The sequence below is a fragment of the Sinohyriopsis cumingii genome, chromosome 9 (assembly GCF_028554795.1).
Source record: "Sinohyriopsis cumingii isolate HCF-2022 chromosome 9, ASM2855479v2, whole genome shotgun sequence".
NCBI lineage: Eukaryota > Metazoa > Mollusca > Bivalvia > Unionida > Unionidae > Sinohyriopsis > Sinohyriopsis cumingii.
The window spans coordinates 108,180,917-108,195,398 of record NC_142969.1 but is presented as its reverse complement, the minus strand read 5'-3'; the positions used below and the strand labels follow the sequence as shown (position 1 = coordinate 108,195,398).

At 33.5% G+C, this 14,482-nt stretch overlaps 1 protein-coding gene across 7 annotated transcripts in view; it reads right to left on the bottom strand.

Moving 5' to 3' along the window:
- The window catches only part of LOC149792444 (uncharacterized), an 84,044-nt gene that overhangs the window by 47,307 nt on the left and 22,255 nt on the right, over positions 1-14,482 (bottom strand). For 4 of the 7 annotated variants that reach the window (XR_016423562.1, XR_016423561.1, XM_089971022.1 and 1 more), the window contains exons 3-4: positions 10,517-10,555; positions 5,548-5,598 (exon numbers count right to left, since the gene is read on the bottom strand). The exons of 1 other annotated variant lie outside the window; for it this stretch is intronic. Coding sequence is in view for 2 of the 6 variants with exons in the window: in XM_089971022.1 (XP_089827148.1) it covers positions 5,548-5,598; positions 10,517-10,555 (90 nt within the window). In the remaining 4 variants the exon portion in view is untranslated. The remainder of the gene's footprint in view (positions 1-5,547; positions 5,599-10,516; positions 10,556-14,482) is intronic. 2 more of the 7 variants (XR_016423564.1, XR_016423563.1) reach the window with 2 other exon arrangements.

The window sequence follows — 14,482 nt, the reverse complement described above, 5'->3', positions numbered from 1 at the left end:
ATATCCAGTTTGCAATTATATATCCAATTTGCAATTATATATCCAACTTGCAATTATATATCCAATTTGCAATTATATATCCAACTTGCAATTATATATCCATCTTGCAATTATATATGCATCTTGCAATTATATATGCAATTTGAAATAGCTACCATACATAAGAGGATAATCATACCAGAAGATATTTAATCAAATTAGTAAATCTTTCCTTTTAAAAAAAAAGATTTACATCAAATTTTTGAGACCTTAAGTTTAAACTGCTGATGAATACTAGTATATGAAATCTTAATTCACTGCCCTCCAAGAAATTCAAACATAAATCCTATAAATGGATTGTTCCTATTAATGGCATTACTATTATTATTAACAACAACAAGACCCCCCATAAATAATAATAATAATAATAATAATAATAATAATAATAATAATAATAATAATAATAATAAAATATTATTATTATTATTATTGATAGAGCTCTGTTTTTAAGACATAAGCAACTAAATTCTCTGCAATCAGTCATTACATTTACCCAACATGGGTCCAAACAAGTCAATAGAAAGCATACATTACTGCAAGTCAGCACACAAACCAGTGTGGTGAGTTAGGCACAATAACACTGCACAGGATAAGGACACAAGGCACTGCCAGTAAATAGGACCAAATACACTGCAGATGACAAGGACACATGACACTGCAAGTAAATAGGACCAAATACACTGCAGATGACAAGGACACATGACACTGCAAGTAAATAGGACCAAATACACTGCAGATGATAAGGACACATGACACTGGAAGTAAATAGGACCAAATACACTGCAGATGACAAGGACACATGACACTACAAGTAAATAGGACCAAATACACTGCAGATGATAAGGACACATGACACTGCAAGTAAATAGGACCAAATACATTGCAGATGACAAGGACACATGACACTGCAAGTAAATAGGACCAAATACACTGCAGATGATAAGGACACATGACACTGCAAGTAAATAGGACCAAACACACTGCAGATGATAAGGACACATGACACTGCAAGTAAATAGAACCAAATACATAGCAATTTCTCTGGATGAATTTGAATAAGAACTCTGCTGCAGTGTATGCCACAAGAAATTGAAATAGCAACTCCACTGTAGAATATGCCATAAGAAACTGAAATAGCAACTCTGCTGCAGAGTATGCCAAAAGACACTGAAATAGCAACTCTGCTGCAGTATATGCCACAAGAAATTGAACTCTGCTGCAGAGTATGCCAGAAGAAATAGAACTCTGCTGCAGAGTAAGCCAGAAGAAATTGAAATAGCAACTCTGCTGCAGAGTATGCCAGAAGAAATTGAAACAGCAACTCTGCTGCACAGTATGCCACAAGAAACTGAAGTAGCAACTCCACTGCAGAGTATGCCACAAGAATTTGAATAGCAACTCTGCTGCAGAGTATGCCACAAGAAATTGAAATAGCAACTCCACTGCAGAATATGCCATAAGAAATTTAAATAGCAACTCCACTGCAGAGTATGCCACAAGAAATTGAAATAGCAACTCCACTGCAGAGTATGCCACAAGAAACTGAAATAGCAACTATGTTGCAGAGTATGCCACAAGAAACTGAAATAGCAACTATGCTGCAGAGTATGCCACAAGAAACTGAAATAGCAATTATGTAGCAATGTCAAAAGAAACTGAAATAGTAGCTTTGCAACAAAGTCACATGAGACTGAAATAGCACCTCTGCAGCAGAGTAAGTCATAAGACCTGCATAAATGCTACAGTATGAGATACATGGCTGCAGTGGTGCACAACTCAAATATTTATGTGCCAGAATCAACATTAATTGGAACTAAGTGGGCCATAGCGAGCAAGTTTTGTGACTGTAATAAAAGCATAAATTCACATGTTAAGTGAGAACATGGGCTGCAGGTAGGGTTGTATTATCCAACAGGCCCACTAAATACTGTACCTAAGGCATACAAAATACCATGTTACTCAAAAGTTTCTACCTAGGACCAATGAACACCATGCTACTGAATGGTGTATAGCTAAGACCTAAGAACACTATGGTACTGAAAGGTGTATACCTAAAACCTAAGAACACCAAGTTACTGAAAAGTGTATAACTGTGTGCCTAGGGCCTACAAGGACCTTAATCTGGCCTGCCTGCAGGCCTCAAAAACTGTGTTAGTGGGCCACATGTGCACCCTGCACTACTGTAATGTAGGATGACTGGGTAGTCTACTTTAGATTACTGCTACAGATACTGCTGCACAACTGAAATGTAGGATGAAATGAGATATACTACTGAAATGTAGGATGAAACAAGATATACTACTGAAAAAAAAGATGAAATGAGATATGCTACTGAAATGAAGGATGAAATGAGATATACTGCTGAAATGTAGGATGAAATAAGATAATGACTGAAATGTAGGATGAAGTGAGATACATGACTGAAATGTAGGATGAAATGAGAAACATTACTGAAATGTAGGATGAAATGAGATACATTACTGAAATGAAGGATGAAATGAGATACATTACTGAAATGAAGGATGGAATCCGATACAATATTGAAAAGTTGGATGAAGTGAGATACACTACTGAAATAAAGGATGAAATGGGATACACCACTGAAATGAAGGATGAAATGAGATACACTTCTGAAATGTAGGATAAAATGAATTACACTACTGAAATGTAGGATGAAATGAGATATGCTACTGAAATGAAGGATGACATGAAATACACTACTGAAATGAAGGATGAAATGAGAAAGATTACAGAAATGTAGGATGAAATGAGATATGCTACTGAAATATAGGATGAAATGAGATACACTACTGAAATGAAGGATGAAATGAGATACAATACTGAAATGTAGGATGAAATGATATATATACTACTGAATTGTATGATGAGATGGGATACACCACTGAAATGAAGGATGAAATGAGATACACTACTGAAATGTAGGATGAAATGAATTACACTACTGAAATGTAGCATGAAATGAGATATGCTACTGAAATGAAGGATGACATGAAATACACTACTGAAATGTAGGATGAAGTGAGATACACTACTGAAATAAAGGATGAAATGAGATGCAATACTGAAATGTAGGATGAAATGATATATACTACTGAAATGTAAGACAAAATGGGATACACCACTGAAATGAAAGATGAAATGAGATACACTACTGAAATGTAGGATGAAATGAATTACACTACTGAAAAGTAGGATGAAATGAGATACATGACTGAAATGTAGGATGAAATGAATTACACTACTGAAATGTAGGATGAAATGAAATAACACTACTCAAATAAAGGATGAAATGAGAAAGATTACAGAAATGTAGGATGAAATGAGACATGCTACTGAAATGAAGGATGAAATGAAATACACTACTGAAATGTAGGATGAAATGAGACACACTACTGAAATGTAGGATGAAATGAGATACACTATTGAAATGTCAGACAGAAGACAAAAGACACAGCAGTACAGAGGAAAAAACACATGCAGCACACCAGGGTAAAAATCCACCATGAGAAACATGAAACCTTTTTAGAAAAGACTCTAATGGGGAAACATGCAGTCAAAATTTTGGATGACTAATAATATTTTACTGTTTTTTAAAAGGTTACTAACAGAATTACATAGATACTGATTTGCAGAATTTTCTGTAGTTCTGAGCACAAAATGAAGACAAAAGTCTGTGAATGTTAACCTGTATACTTATCAGCATAAATGAAAGTGCTGAAATGAATACCTAATATTATATTACCATTCCAATATTCACAGCCTGTATATGGAGTCATATTTAAATGTTTGTTTTATATATATATATATATATATATATATATATATATATATATATATATATATATATATATATATATATATATATATATATATATACACTTTACTTCAGGTTTTTTGTCACAGAGTAATAATTCAATGACCAATAAGAAAGATAAGAACAGTGGTTGAGAAAATTAACTATTATCTGGAATGATAGAAAAAAAATTCCCGACATTCCTACGAAATCAAATGCAACCTGACATAAACTCTCTGCAGTTCATTTTCATCAATTGAAATGTTTAATTAAAATTTACATGTATTTCCTTTGAAACAAGTTACGGAGAATAAATTTAGAAACACAAAACATACAGTGGTAATTATTATTTTCTAATCAAAGAGTCTGCTTTGACTCTACACGGCATATATTTTACACGACAGTAAAGGAATGGGTTGCTTTGACTCTACACGGCATATATTTTACACGACAGTAAAGGAATGGGTTGCTTTGATTCTACACGGCATATATTTTACACGACAGTAAAGGAATGGGTTGCTTTGACTCTACACGGCATATATTTTACACGACAGTAAAGGAATGGGTTGCTTTGACTCTACACGGCACATATTTTACATGACAGTAAAGGAATGGGTTGCTTTGACTCTACACGGCATATATTTTACATGACAGTAAAGGAATGGGTTGCTTTGACTCTACACAGCATATATTTTACACGACAGTAAAGGAATGGGTTGCTTTGACTCTACACGGCATATATTTTACATGACAGTAAAGGAATGGGTTGCTTTGACTCTACACGGCATATATTTTACATGACAGTAAAGGAATGGGTTGCTTTGACTCTACATGGCATATATTTTACATTACAGAAAAGGAATGGGATCGTCAAATCAGCTGTTCATCCAAACAAGGAGTTCATCACTCAAAAGCAACTCTGACCTGTTCCATGGCTGCCTTACCAACATTTAAGAATTGTCCAACTGGACTTCAAAAGAATTATAAGGTCACAAATTATTTTTTGATTGATCATAAAATATTCAACAAATTAGAGTGGTTTGAATACACAAATATGAGTGAGAGAACTATTCTTGAAGATCACAATAATAAAAGCAATCAGTTTTCTGACTTTGTGGTAGATTTTCAAATGGAATAAAATGACGCTACTCAAGATTTACCTCTAAAGTTGTGATTTTGATCCAATTTTTACTGATTTGGGGGATTATGGGGATTTTTGACTGATCTGGGGGAACAAATCATGAAACACATCAAATTAATCAATGCCATGACATAAAAAACACATCAAATTCGGCATCTTGTATCATAACATGAACAATATGCGAGTACAAATTTTTCTCTTGAACTTTAAAAAAACTAATTAATACCATCTACACATGCTTACAAGTCGAGTCCAATTGCAAACTGGATGGACCAAGATATGCCAATGCATCAGGCGGTGGCATATCTGGTCTGTTTAGTTTGTTAGGAGTTATCAGTAGAATAAACAAAATAGGCCCAGATCTGCATGCACATTATGCTACGGCAGATCTGGATCTTTATTGTTTGCTCTTTGACTTGACTTATAACTGAATATATACAGTTAGTACATATCTTTGATACCTATAAAAAAAAAATATTTTGAAAGTTTTAGAATGGTAAGGCAGCCAGCATAATGGAACAGACCAATATGAGGCGTCCGATCTGTAACTTACGGAATCTCCACTTTATGTGGCACATAGCCTCCTCCCACATTAGACCCTTCCCTAGATTTCACAAGAAAACATTAAATAAAAAAGTCAATGTTTTTGCTAGATGAAAACATCAACAAATGTAACATGATCACATAAGACCATTAAAACAACTAAAATTATAACAACTAAAATGTGACAAAATTTAATCAGATGTGCCAAGAAAAAATGTTCTTCATTAGTTCCTGAAAAAAATATACGGATAAGAAAGGGTGTGCTGACTAAAAAGAACTCTGATGTTTCAAAAAAAAAATTCTCAAAAGGAACATGGTTCAGATACTTAATGAAATAAATCAAACAGAAATAGGTAGGCACAGAATTAGCACTATAATTGTTCACATAAATCAATTTGATCAATAAAAACATATTTTTAAAAGCTTAACCTTACTATCAGTTACAATTTTCCGATATTAATTGTAATCTCAAACAGAAAACTTGTCAACTCATCAGTGATTTCTCCAGGATTGCAGTGAATATCCCCCAACATTGTTTTAGGGGCGATTTTCAATTTCATTGCCAGGGGGTGGGGTGGTGGAGGGATAGTTTTTGTGTGAGAAAGATATCTACTAATATACCATGTTTTCTAATAAACTTTTGTGTTATCAATACTCTATATACTTGACATTGCATAATTTTCATGCTTGCTCATTTTTCAGGAAACATTTATTCAATTTAGTGGAAATTTGAACAACCACACATCCTGGAGAAAACACAACTCAATATAAAACTAATGGATCATTTTTCATATGCCCAGGTGTTGCACAAATGATGCCTATAAAAAATATTCTGACCTATTTTTTTCTTTGAGCTGGCGATCCTTTTTGTGTAACCAAACGTATAACGATGTGAATTTTGATCCTCATTTTGCTACCTGTCTTTTGTTGCCATGAATACATAAAATGGTATGTGTACTATTCTTGGTCACTCAAAATTTGTGTTTTGCTCAACTATTTCCTAAAATGCTAACAGCTCTTTTGCTGAACCGTTTGAAAAAATTAACATGGCTGCAGTTTATTTGCCAAATTTAATATAAAACATTCAAACAAATTGTGACAAAGAACCCCATACATTTATATTTAATTGTTGAATATGTTGAAGAAATGTCATTTTCAATTCTGGAATTTCTTACTTTGGTATATCCTCCCATGGTTTCCTCTTAGACTAAATATTTTTTTAAAATATTCTTTCTTTCAAAAATCTCGAGAAGGGAATTTCACCCAACAGCACTAGTTTATTCGATTCTGTTTTTAAACTTTTAAAAATTAATTATTAATTGACAACAAGCTGACTTGGTATCTAGAAAATACATAACGTCTAAATGATTGACATTTCTCGTAAAGCCCAACTGTGACTTTTTATTTGACCTGGTCCCCAAACTAGTCTTGTAAGATGACAATGAACATTTGCTGCTGTTGCTATTATTTTTTATTTTTTTATTTGGGCATGGGCTATGCATATTTTATTCTACAACTCTGGCAATTGTTCAATTGTAGTTTTTTTATGTAAGTCCCTGAAATGAGTGTTCACACCACTTTTGTATTGTAGTTTGTGCCTTTAAAGCATTTAAACAAATAGGAAAACATAATGACCAAACAAACGTATGGGTCAATCATGGGCACCTTATGTTGAGTGTCTAACTAGCCATTGGTCATTTGACAGTGATGAGCTCATCTTTCAGGTGTAGGACAAATCTCCCTCAGGACACAATTCCCACAAATAAAAAGGAAAAATAGGACATAATCCCCCCCATGTCTAAGTTTAGCCCTTCTTAAATGTTTTAAACCATCACAAATATATTTCTTTGTGTCAGCCTGTGACATGTTTTGCGTTGGCTTCCTAACAGTAGATAAAATACATACAGATGTTGGATCTTAACTGACAAGGAGATTATGATGCCTAAGGATCATTTTGATCCAAAGACTAACTGACAAGGAAATTAGGATGCCTAAGGATCATTTTGATCCAAAGATTAACTGACAAGGAGATTATGATGCCTAAGGATCATTTTGATCCAAAGACTAACTGACAAGGAAATTAGGATGCCTAAGGATCATTTTGATCCAAAGATTAACTGACAAGGAGATTATGATGCCTAAGGATCATTTTAATCTAAAAATCATATCGCTTTCATAAATACTGAGTTACTATCATTCTGATTATAATTGTTATATTTTGGGAAGTAATTTTATTTGTATTGGCTGAACATAAAATTTCCATAAGGAAATTAAATATGGGGTGTATTGATGTACTGATGCTTAGATCCAGTATTGCCTTCACTAACTGATGTTATTAATATCTCTCTCTCATCCAGGGAATTCACATCTTTTTTCAAAACTGCTATTGTAAAGTCTCTGCTGAAGAAACCAACACTCGACTATAATGATTTAAAAAACTAATGCCCAGTTTCTAATCTCCCATTCATATAAAAAAAATCTTAGAAAAGGTTGTTCTATCCCAGCTTGCATCTCATCTGAATTCAAACAGTCTTTTTAGCAAATGTACAATCTGCATATCGCCCTTGCCACAGTACTGAAACTACTCTTCCAAAAGTAGTTAATGACATTCTCTGCTTTGGATAGCGGAAAGATTACAGTCCTCACCCTCACTGATTTGTCTGCAGCATTTGACACAATAGACCATGATATATTACTCCACCATCTCCAGCACGTATTTGGCATTCATGATACAGCCTTACTGTGGTTCAAGTCCTAGTTGGTCAACAGGACACAGATTGTGTCTGCAAATGGAATACACTCTAGCCCAGTTGAGCTATGTTGTGGTGTTCCACAGGGGTCTGTTCTTGGACCTGTTCTCTTCATTCAATACACTCAGCCACTCTCAAGTGTCATAGATCATCATCCAGCATCTCACCAACTGTATGCTGATGACACCCAAATATACAAATCTAGTCACCCAAATGAAGTTGTTGCTACCATCCAAGGTGTAGAGAGGTGCATTTCTGATGTGAAATCATGGATGACATGTAACAAGCTGCAGATGAATGATGATAAAACTGAGGCCAATCTGATCACAACACAAAGACTTTCTCAGTCACATCCTTTACCTCAAACAATAAATATCACCAACACCAACATTAAATTCACACAATCAGTACAAAACCTAGGTGTCACTCTGGTCAGTACTCTCACGTTGCACCAACATGTCATGAACATATGCAAGGCTGCATATCTTGAGCTGAGACTCATCAGCTCCATTTGCAAATATCCTTCAGTTGATGCCACTAAAACACTTGTATGTTCATTAGTACTTTCAAGACTGGACTATTGTAATTCATTTATGTTTGGTTCATCTCAATATCTACTTCAGAAACTTCAAAAAGTTCAAAACACAGATGCTCGGATCATACTTAGAATACCATGATCAGAGCACACCTCCCTGCTGCTCTGTACCCTACACTGGCTATCCATTCAATCCAGAATCAAACAAAAATTTGTTTCCTGTGCTATGTTTCACTGACAGACTCCAGTCCAACATACCTATCTGACTTCACCCATGTGTACACACCAGCAAGATACTTACGCTTCTCTTCTGACAATCATATACTCATTATTCCCACTATGAAAACAAAGTCATATGGACAAAGTTCTTTTGCATACCAGGGCACAGCAATTCGGAATGAATTGCCCACTGAACTTAGACACAAAGACACAGTGATCACATTCAAGAGGGCTCTCAAAACTCACTTATTTCGACTGCAAGAACAAACTTAAAGACCTAATAATGTTCCCTACGTTAAATATTTTCAGCATGTTTTTATGTCTTTTAATTTCATGGTTTGTTTTTTTATGTTGTTGTAATAATATCATTATATATGTTTTATATGTTATAGGTGTTATCTAATGCTGTAAAGCGCTTAGAGCTTCTAAAGATTAGGTGCTATACAAAGTCCTCATTATTATTATTATTATTATTATGATACATACATTTCTTCTTTTCTTTCCATTTCAAAACAGGCCATTATATTTGTGATGGTTCAAAAACCTGTTTAAAAAACGTATGCAGGGATAGGTATTATGTCCAATCTTTCATTTGAGGAGGAGGGGATTTTGTCCTGAGGGAATTTTGTCTTTATCCCTCATCTGTCAGACATGTCTAGCAAACATGATTTTGGGATCTCTGATATATTTTATAATAATAACTCTGGTTTGATCAAATGTGAATGATTACAAAATGTACATCCTGCAGATGAAACAGGCAGAAAAAAAAATCATCATTGAAATGTGCAGATAAAATCAACACTGAAATGGGCAGATGAAATTGATATTGAAATGGGCATATGAAATGGGCAGATGAAATTGACTTTGAAAAGGCAGATTAAATGGGAACTGAAATGGGCAGATGAAATTGACATTTAAATGGGTATATGAAATGGGTACTGAAATGGGCACATGAAATGGGCAGATAAAACTGACACATTTTTTACACAGGAACCAACTGAAGATATGAGAACAAACAGGTTAAACTTTTGACACACCATTCTACATGTTTTTGGGTGGGAGTAGAGATGGAAGGAGGTGGGGAAAAAGTTCTACGGATGAAACGTACATAGTTTTTGATCTGTCATTTCTGGAAAATAAGCTTAAAGAGCATTTATACAAATATCTTTGTCACAATATTTTACTGGGGTCAAAGCAGAGAAGGGGAATATGTTCTGTTGTTTAAACTTGTGTTATTTCTGACAGATGAGTTGCAGAGGGTGATAAGCCAAACTATATAAAACAGTTCTCATAACATTTTTTTGTTGGAATGGGAATGGCGAAACAATTTCTATGGGTGAGGTGGGTATAATTTTTGATACATTCCTTCAGTGGAGGTAAGGTGACAAAACATATCTTCCAATAGAAAGGTGTGTGAACATAAGCGCTAATTCTACCTGGACCAGGAACTTGGGCAGGGGATCACATATACTTACCCTTCATGTTCACTGACTGTGGGTGGCAACTCTGTGGTTCTGATAATGTATGTTACAAGATATATTTAGTCAGAAGCAAAAGAAAATGAATACACAGTGTACACTTTATGAAAATATAATGTTGTAATTTGAAAGAAAAATGCATACATGTCTTGGAAAAGTGGGACTGTGAGGACAGACAGCCAAAACACTCATGTGGAAATAAAAGTCAAAATAAATGAGAAGGTTGAATACTATCAATGACACATCGAGACTTCAATGAAAATGAAGTTATTTCATCCCAGTTTTCACCTAGGTAACTAAACTACCAGGTGATCAAAATCTATATGGAGTTTTAGTTTTGGTAGCTAAGTAACCAGGTCATTGTAGCATGATTACAATAACTTCTGCTCTCTGGACAGCAGAATGACATTGAAAAAAATCAAAGTCATTATAATTTCATTTAATAATAATAATAATAATAATAATAATATTAATAATAATAATAATGCTTTATTTATAGAGGGTGACTCATTAGTCAAGGACTATTCTCCCTAGAGGCCCTCTAAAGATCACATTACAAGAGAATGATTAAAGAAATAAAACAGTAACAATTGTGATCGAATCAGTTGTGTTTGTAAGTATATCTGTTTGAGGCAAAACACAGACAAATTCAAGTCCCAATGTTTAAAAGACATTTCCAGCTACATCAATATCTTTATAGACATATTTTCCTATAAAAACCATGTGATTAATTCACAACATGATGAGCAAAAGAGACAGACAGACAGACAGCAGCGATGAGGAATTGTGTGCACAATTGTTGAAGAAGGACAACCACATGACTACAGACATTTTTTCACAACATTAAGGAAAACAATTCTGGATATCAGATGAGGACATTTTTTGCAGAACCAGAAAAACACCTTGCACATCATGAAGTAATTAATTTTAATGAATTATATTAAGAAAAACATTACAGTGTAGTAATTTAAAATGCTAATACTGTATTTACAATATCGTACATAAATATAAATCTTTTCCACAAACTAGACCTTTACCATTTAAAATGAGATGGGGGGGAGGTCTAATATCATAATACAGACCTTCAGTTTCTGATTTTATATGTAAGCACAGAAATGTTAATTAGCAAGCTAAACTGTTGGAAGAATATATCTTTTCTTTGTTGGAATATATGTGTCCCTCACAGAGACTGCCACTCTACTGGCTGAAGAAAACGTGTAGGTACTTGAGAGACATTAATTTCATCCCCCTTTCACATTTTTTAATCATCAAAGATTAAAATCATTTCAAATATTCTTGAAAAACTCATACATACTGAAATTGTTTTAAAAAAAATATTTTCTTGTATGTTTGAATTAACATGTCCAGAAATGGATTGCAAAAATATGTCATGACCTTTGACCTTTAAAAGCTGATATCATGCACATATAAGCACAGAACCTATTTCAGATACTATACTCACATGCTAAGTTTGATTTAACGCATAAATAACATTTATTTAAGGAACACTAACACTGTTGAACTGGTATCATTCATGCCATTGTTCAGATTTATCAACAAACTGTGTCTATAAAGATACATTTACACCTGTTGCCATTTATACAATACAGATAACAAGAGACCCATTTGGGTTTGAGATTGCTCACCAGATGATATCTACCTATAAACAAAATGCAAGGGCATGCAATCTGGTTTAGAAAGATCTTTTCTGACATTGTATAAGTTTATAAGTCAACATACATTTTTGCAAAATTTGGTCAAATTATGTTAAGCAGTTTTTAAGAAGTTGTTTACATTTTTTTCTCTTTTTTAAAAAATAAAGTTGCCATATTTGATAGACCAGCAACATTTGTCCAAATTAAAAAGGCTTTCATACAAGAATTCTTTATGTCAAATTTGGTACAAACATTTTCTGTGGTTTGTGATTTTTGTATTGTTTTTGGTACTCTTAGCTATGTTTGATGGCAATAAATTTAAAGCCTTTTTTGTTTAATGAGTCATAATACTTGTCCAATGGCTTTGACAATAGGTCAATTCTTTCTATTTGGTAATGTGACATAATACTTGTCCAATGGTTTTGACAATAGGTCATTTCTTTCTATTTGGTAATGTGACATAATACTTGTCCAATGGCTTTGAAAATAAGTCATTTCTTTCTATTTGGTAATGTGACATAATACTTGTCCAATGGCTTTGACAATAAGTCATTTCTTTCTATTTAGTAATGTGACATAATACTTGTCCAATGGCTTTGAAAATAAGTCATTTCTTTCTATTTGGTAATGTGACATAATACTTGTCCAATGGCTTTGAAAATAAGTCATTTCTTTCTATTTGGTAATGTGACATAATACTTGTCCAATGGCTTTGACAATAAGTCATTTCTTTCTATTTGGTAATGTGACATAATACTTGTCCAATGGCTTTGACAATAAGTCATTTCTTTCTATTTGGTAATGTGACATAATACTTGTCCAATGGCTTTGACAATAGGTCATTTCTTTCTATTTGGTAATGTGACATAATACTTGTCCAATGGCTTTGACAATAAGTCATTTCTTTCTATTTGGTAATGTGACATAATACTTGTCCAATGGCTTTGAAAATAAGTCATTTCTTTCTATTTGGTAATGTGACATAATACTTGTCCAATGGCTTTGACAATAAGTCATTTCCTTCTATTTATTAATGTGGCAAAATACTTGTCATATGGCTTTGAAAATTAGTCATTTCTTTCTATTTGGTAATGTTACATAATACTTATCTAGTGGCTTTGACAATAGGTCATTTCTTTCTATTTGGTAATGTGACATAACACTTATCCAATGGCTTTGAAAATAAGTCATTTCTTTCTATTTAGTAATGTGACATAACACTTGTCCAATGGCTTTGACAATAGGTCATTTCTTTCTATTTGGCAATGTGACATAACACTTATCCAATGGCTTTGAAAATAAGTCATTTCTTTCCATTTAGTAATGTGACATAATAGTAGCTACCTACAAAGAACAATGAACTATTTAGTAATGTGACATAATACTTGTCCAATGGCTTTGAAAATTTAGTAATGTTTCCATATCTGATGGTTGATCAGCATTAAAAAGAAAAACTAAAAAAAAAATTTGCCACAGGAAATTCTATCAACTTGGAAACCATTGCCACAGTAAATTCTATCAACTTGGAAACCATTGCCACAGTAAATTCTATCAACTTGGAAACAATTATGTATGTGTTTGTGTGTGACGTTGGTTTTAAAGGCATTGTTAACACATTACTGACTATATAATGCAGGGGAAATGGGAATCTGGCATCGTTTCCAGGGCAACAGAGAGACCTTTGATCCAGAATGGCCTGGAAAGGTAATGAACTCATGACCCTTGCATCATAACTCGGTTACTCTACAAATGGAGCTACCACATAGCTCTATGTAGTTTGATGCAGTTGTATTATTTTTAAAAAATATATATTTTTATAGTGGCCATATTTGACATTTTTTAGTAATAGTGGCCATATCTGACATATTTTTAGCAATAGTGGCCATATTTGACATTTTTTAGTAATAGTGGCCATATCTGAAATTTTTTAGTAATAGTGGCCATATCTGAAATTTTTTAGTAATAGTGGCCATATCTGACATTTTTTAGTAATAGTGGCCATATCTGACATATTTTAGTAATAGTGGCCATATCTGACATATTTTTAGTAATAGTGACCATATGTGACATATTTTAGTAATAGTGGCCATATCTGACATCTTTTAGCAGTAGTGGCCATATTTGACATATTTTAGTAATAGTGGCCATATCTGACATATTTTTAGTAATAGTGGCCATATCTGACATATTTTAGTAATAGTGGCCATATCTGACATTTTTTAGCAATAGTGGCCATATTCGACACTTTTTTAGTAATAGTGGCCATATTTGATATTTTTAGCAATAGTGGCCATATTTGACATTTTTT